This window comes from Martes martes, assembly GCF_963455335.1.
Source record: "Martes martes genome assembly, chromosome: 3".
NCBI lineage: Eukaryota > Metazoa > Chordata > Mammalia > Carnivora > Mustelidae > Martes > Martes martes.
In genome coordinates this window covers 192,484,136-192,491,074 of record NC_137890.1, presented here as the reverse complement: position 1 = coordinate 192,491,074, position 6,939 = coordinate 192,484,136, and the positions used below count along the sequence as shown (strand labels likewise).

Here is a 6,939-nt window from a genome sequence, read left to right as displayed (position 1 = left end):
GAACCATTTGCAAATGTATTTTTCAGAGACACACATCATCACTGAAAAACATGCAATTCTCAATGCAGTTACATAGGACGAGTTCTCAAATTGTTTGATTTTCATACGATCTCTGGTTAATTACTTGTCAGTCACTCTTTTTTCTTCTCAATTTGAAAATTTCATGACTAAGACTAAATACCAGCTAATAACAATAAAGCCACATTAACCCATTTAAGAAACATGAACTAAATTTCTGAGTTGGCCTAGATCTATGATTAACTTCAACTTTTTGAAGAGTGACAGGATTTTTGTCTCGAGAGAGTGGCTGTTAATAGCCTGGCTCCCATGACAGAAATGTGAAGATAATTTCATTTACTAGTGACTGCGATGAAGGCGGGATACTTTCAGCTTTGGACATAAAGGCTTAGACAGGAAAAAAAAAACTACTCAAGAATCCGGAAAACGTATTTCCTTCTACTGATATTAGCCAGTATCATATAGCCATAACAGACAGAAAAGCTAAGTCTCCCAAGAGAGAGAATTTGCTTTCAGCTTTAAACGGCCAGCGTGGAAACGTACTAAAATAAAGAACACAACTTTTACCCCCTGCGCAGATACAGGATGGCTACCTTTGATAAACAGTTGATGTAATTCTGTGTGACTTAGCTCGGAACGATTTCATAGGTAACCGGACGGAAAACCTCCAGCCATATATGCAGCAGAGGGAACAAGTAAAAATTCTCTAGAATAGAAATCTGCCAATCCTACATCAAGAAGTTCCCTAAGTAACCGTGTGATCTATCCAACAGCCTGTAACAGCAGCCAGGCACGGACTTTGTGCACAGCATTTTACATGCTGCTCAACTTCTCACCTTTCCTAAAGGATTCCCATTCTAGCCCTGACGTTTTCAGTGTATCTGGATATTTTTCTTTGTAAAACCCACACTACAGAGAGGGCCTTCCAATTTTACCTTTCTTTAGACGCATGAAGCCCTTCAGAGTAACAGATGTTTCTGAATTTGGGGAAAATCCACTTGCTATCAACAGGTTGCAGCAAATTTGTTCGTCTTTGTTTCATTTCCCTAGAAACATAGGATGTGAAGGAACAGAGCAGCAGGAGGGAATCACAGATGGGAAGGAAAAATGTCGCCAGAGAAGATGAGAAAAATTCATGCTCTATACTGCATTCATCTGTAAGAGATAAAATGTGGTTAAGTTTATTACACAGCTCTTAGGAAAGGCAGACGCACACATCTGACACGGCTCATCGGTTCTACAATGGGGTAGCAGGAAGACACTTCCACAGCAAATAACCACTACGACACTGGGGGGCCTTCACATGTGCTATTTATCCTTTTTCCTGGACTAATCGAGAACTTTTATACCATCTAAGCAGATGGATTATTCCTCTGCAGCCTGCCGGCTTAATTCTGTCCAGTCACCCAGGCCGCATAAAGCATTCTGCTGTTATGCAAGTCTGGGGGCAGAGCAACGTGGCAAATCCGCTCCCACAAAGCAAGAGCGAGGCAGAGCTGAGCTGTGTGCCCGAGGGAGGACGGCATGGGGGGAGATGACGACTTTCCTTAAAGGCCACGCAGTGGGAATAATAAATGAATGCCTTTCAGGTACACACTAGAGACACAGAATTTGGAGGCAGCCCTGCTCCGCCCCCCCCCGGCAGAGCCTCCTGCCCAGCTACCCGGAGCAGCGCACCTTGTGGGCAGTAAATTATGCATCCAAGGAATCCCAGCCTGCCCCTGACTTCCTAGCTTCCCCCCACTGCCGGGCTCTCCCCAAAGGCCAGGGGCTCTTCTTCACCAGCACTGGGTCTGCGCTCCAGCAACGTCTAGAGACATGGTTGATCATCATGACTGGGTTTGGGTCTGAGGGTGCTAGTGGCCTCTAGGGGGCAGAGGCCGGGGGTGCTGCTAAGTATTCCACAAGGCAGAGAACAGCCCTCTGAAACAGAAAATTACTCGGCTCCCAGAATACCAAGAGAAACACAGGACTAGACTGTAAGCCTCTTGGGAACTGCCCCTTTAAGGTTTTGGAGAATTCCTCTAATACCTATTTAGGAAGCCACAGAGTGACCCAAACCATCAAGTCAGAATTTGTAATGATTTATAGTTGTTTCTACAATGAGTCCATTATTTTTAATCCTAAGTGCTCAATGATGGGTAGGACCCAGTGGGCTCTTATGAACATTATTTTGGATTAAAAGCGCAGTGAAGGTTTTGCCCCTACGTTTCAGTGTGTGACTGAAATGCGTACTTAAGAGAGTGGACTTTTGGAGACAGGGAAAAAGAGAGAGACAGAGAGAGGGAGAGAAAGCCTGGATCCATACCCTGTCACCGTCTCTTACTGGCATGTGTGCCTGGGGCTTCTCACCCGGCCTCTCTAAATCTCAAGGTCCTGCCCTTCCCAAGCAGGCTAAGAGGACCTGGCAGAAGGACGTGATGGAAGGATTAAATGAGAGACCGTGTGCAGCGCCTAGTGCAGCCGACGGAGCGAGAGATGGTCAGTGTGTGTTCCTGTTGTTATTATCAGCTTTGCCAAAGGCCGGCAGGAGAGGAGACTGGTTCTCACGTAGTCCCTGAGGAAGAAGTTTGTTGTACAGGAAATCCAGACTAAACAAATACTCAAGTCATCCTGAAGAAAACACTGGTGCTCTGTCTCTCTCGGACAGTTTCCTCAGGGGCCCGCGGTCCCTCCTGGTCCTGACCCTAGTCCAGAGTGGCAACCTGTCGATGAGGCTGAAGCAGCAGGCCCCGGGAGAGGCCGCTCTGTTTCACAGCATGTGCTCTCCCGCCAGGAGCAGAAAGCAGACGCTGACTGGAAGTCAGGGCCAAGGTCAAGAACAGATCATATGAGATAAAGTAGAGTCCACCCAGTCTGGGGACTAATCCAACTTTTATTTTGTCCAGCCAGTGCCTTGTCCGTATTATCACCTCTCCTAGCTCTCTCAGTCTTCTAAAGGTTGAACCCGGAGAGAGATTGTGTATGTGTGCACGAGCGTGTGGGTGTGCAAAACAGACTTCTTTTGCCCTACAAATGAAATGAATGAAATCATCTGGAATGGAATGGCTGTTGGGGGGGGGGGGTGTCCATTTCCTCGCGTTCATTTAGAGAATTTAAATCCCTCTCCCAGTACCATTCTAAGAGCACCGAGAAAGTCAGTCACACGCTTGCACGGATGGACGCAACGAATCCATCTTATTTTCTTAAGGTCAAGGGGAATAATGGTGATGACAGAGTTGGAACCCTGACTTCCGAATCCCAAACACAGGCTTCCCGCCTGAAGGCCACGCTGCCTTTGTCCTAATAAACTGGAACGAGACCTAGTGAGTCCTGTGCAAACAGTTTCTCTGCGGTGGGTGTTTGGAAGGAAAGGAAGCTCTTGCTGTTCTGGGAGGCATGCCAGGCGAGGGGACGGCCTGCGCGCGCAAGACCCACCGGCTGGATGCCCGTGCTCCCTCCACCACTCACTCGCCGGTTGGCCTTAGTCAAGTTGGACAGCTTGGGATGGGGGCTCCTTTCCCACACTGTAAAACTGAGAACGGTAACAGCTAACTCAGAAGGCAGTTGTGAAGACGGATGAAGTCACTCCTGGTGGGGTGCCTGGTACACAGAACGTCTCACCTACCAATCGTACTGGGGCTGACTGTGATGATAATGGACCTTGCTCGGGAACAACAAAGATAGGCACGAAAGCAGGTCAGCCATTTTGTGGTTCTGTCAACAGACCTTACACTCCTGGAAGAGGGCTTTGCATTTGTTCCGTTTTTGTGTTGCCCTTAGAAAGTACTTTATAGCAGCCTCGAGGGCTACATTCCAACAGGAGAGGAATCCTTGCCCACAGAAAAGGTTCATTTTACACGTGCCAACAGGAACAAAAGTGACTTTTTTCATTTTCAACAATCAAGAAGGTGTAAGAAATCAAGGTCTCTAAAAGTCTCAGCCTGGGCTTCTCCAGGTGAGAAAAAGGGATCAAGAGAAAAGTTACATACCGGAAACTTGACTCTCAACAGATGTTACTGACGTCACATGCACACACGGCTACATGACCCCAGGCGTGTGAAGGGTGGCACCCCCTCTCCACCTCGCCCTTCCCTGCCCTCCCGCCTCGCCCTCTGAACACACGGTCTGTGCCAGGTACCAGTTACAAGAAACTGATGAAGAAAGGATGGTAATAACTCAGGCAGGACTTTTTTAAAGGAGTGAACACATTTTAACAAATAACCTGGGACAGCTTCCCATGGAAAAGCGCTCCAAATTAAACAGTGTCAGCAAAATTCCAGCCAACCAAAAAAGTCTTCAAGAGGAAGGATTTCGGCCCGACAGGCAAACAATACTATTTGATTTACTGAAAAATATTCTCTCAAAGGCAACAGATTCTCTCTTTTGTAGACAACCCTGTTCCTATTCTGGTCGTGACACTCATAACTCTTTCACTCCTAGAACCTGCTACTCTTGGCAAGCGCCCGACCACCGCAGCTGCGAGCAGCACAGATGGGTCCTCAAATACAAAGCAGGTGGAACGATTCCCCTATCGCTGGTAAAGCCTCCAAGGACTGCTAACTGCCAAGCATCAGTCCTCGCTCTCCCTAAAAATAACACTCCTGCATCCAGACACGGTGCTGAAATAACAGGCCGAAGGAAAACATTTTCTTATCAGAGAAACGGTAGTTCCTTAACATATGAAATTTCGGCAAGGACAACTTCAAAGGGCAGAGGTGAAACTCTGAAATACCTGAAATATCATTTAGTTTCTGGGAAGTGCCGAGTGCCAGGGACAAGGCATCCTGGTGACGAGGAAGCTGAAGTACAGCAGGCTCTGACTCGTTAGGGCTGATCTAAAACGCGCCTCCGACGGCTCTGCCGGAGGCTGCTACTGATACCCCGCGGCCAAGCCGAGCAGCTGCGGGTGTCCTCCCGGCCCCAGAGACACCTGCTCGGCAAGAGCCGACACCATCGCCACCGGGTACTCACCATACTGTCGAACTCGACAGAACCCACTATCCGTGACACCTCGTCAAACTCCTCGGGAGACATGGGGAGCAGGTTGTCTGTGGTCTGAAGTCGAGAGGGGTGACTAGAAGGGGGAGAGAGGAAAAGGAAATGTTAACACTGAGATCGTGAACATGGTGGTGCCAGCTTGGACATTTCGTCTTCGGCCTGTGACGAATTGTCACTGGAGATCTTTACTTTGGCTCAGGGCATCTGCTCGTGCAGGACACTTGGAAAAGTACAGATCGCAGGAGGTTCCTGTCCCCAGTCCAGCCCCTTGGGAAACGTCCAGGACTCTAGAGATGTGAGTGAGAAGTAGCCAGAATTGGGACCTGCGCCGCTCCTGCCTGGTTAAAGGTGCGGGCGAGCGCGGACAGCGCGTCACCCTGTGAGGCCGATGCCTCGGGGCCGAGAAGCTCCAAGCTTCCAAGCTCCGGAGGAATGTCTGGGGAGTCCCTCGTCCCTACCTTGAGGTTTGTATGCAGATAAAGCTGATCCAGAGTGTTTTTACATGAAGGCTACATCCATTCACCCCAAGACAGTGCTGCGGGCCAAATAACTGACAATGACTTTTCCAATTTTTTTTCTACCTTTTATAAAATGAAACAACAAAATAAAAGCGAGCGAAAAAAATGTATCTCAATCACCACTTTGGCCTTTCCTCGATTGAAAAGAACTACTTTCCCACTGTGATCCATTTTTGTTCATTTTATTTATACTTTTTCAAAATATCAGTTGGGGGGGGTACTTAAATACAACCTTGGGTGGTGGTGGTGGTGTTTAGGGTTTTTGGAGTTTTTCTGTTTGTTTGTTTTGTTTGTTTGTTTTTATAAAGGCAGTAAAATTCTGATAGGCAGTGGCACCAGGATCTCTAGTTAGGATCTTTCCAACAAGTCCAACTTTGGTGGCGGCAGCAGCAATTACAATGAGAAAGCAGGAGCGGGGCTGGCCTGTGGTTTTTAAACATGGCTCTCTTCTGTGTTCACTTACACTTCAGACACAGAAATCAACTCTGTCTTGATGTATCCAGTTCCTTTAGGGCCATCGAGTTCCATTGGTTCTGGGGCTAGAAGCAAACACATCAGGTACAACTTTCTGTTAGCAGGGTTTACCCAAGGACAGATGATCAATGTTCTCTTTGATCAGAATTTTACTGTTTTCCCTAACAGTCAGGTTAGGGTCCTGTAGCTTTATGGGGCTGTGACTTCCCTGCCTGAATCACCTCAAATTCTGGTGGGAAGAGGGAAAGGCGAGGAGCTCAGGACAGAAGTCAAGCTGCAGGCTCTCTCCTTCCCAGGCTTGAAATCCTACAGAAGCTGGAGCACAAAATGTGCAAAGCTGTATCTGGGTTAGTGGTCCTAGCCTGGCTGATACGATATACACGGCTGGCAGGGTAAAGCTAGCAGCAACTTCTTCCCAAAGCAACTGTGTGGATATTGAGATTTCTGGTTCTAGAACATAAAAAGCTCTGTTGGCATGTTTCAAACCAGAGCACCTAACGTGAAAGTTCTCAAATGCATTTGGTAAAGACGAAGAAGCGGGAGACCTGTTCTAAGGTCAGGTCTGCTCTTAACAACAATCACTAGGAATAACACAATCTCATAAACTAATCAGATCACCCTAAATGAACAGTTTTGCTTCTCCTGGGCCTTAGTTTTCCCAATTTTAACAGGAACAGGCTGGTCTAAATCAATTGGCTATGGTCTTCCCGCCTTTTACCACTCTGCATGTGGAAAAATAATGTAATAAATACGCAAGACCAGAAATGGACCTTGTCAACACTCCTAAAACACCAAATTCTTTGTTCGTTTCTTACAGTCTGTATCAGGCCAAATAACATGTTATATTTCAGCTACACTAGTTTATACCATCTTTGGAAAGCCTGCTTACAATGATTCAAAAGAAAGTAGGGAGTTAATGCCACAGCAAGGGTGAAGCTTGTGCACGTGC

At 47.3% G+C, this 6,939-nt stretch overlaps 1 protein-coding gene across 1 annotated transcript in view; it reads right to left on the bottom strand.

The window, feature by feature from the left end:
• STAT1 (signal transducer and activator of transcription 1) overlaps positions 1 to 6,939 on the bottom strand; it is a 38,963-nt gene continuing 32,024 nt past the window's right edge. The window contains exons 23-25 of the mRNA XM_080799518.1: positions 5,980 to 6,055; positions 4,972 to 5,074; positions 1 to 1,173 (exon numbers count right to left, since the gene is read on the bottom strand). Coding sequence (XP_080655644.1) covers positions 1,159 to 1,173; positions 4,972 to 5,074; positions 5,980 to 6,055 — 194 coding nt within the window. The 3' untranslated portion in view covers positions 1 to 1,158. The remainder of the gene's footprint in view (positions 1,174 to 4,971; positions 5,075 to 5,979; positions 6,056 to 6,939) is intronic.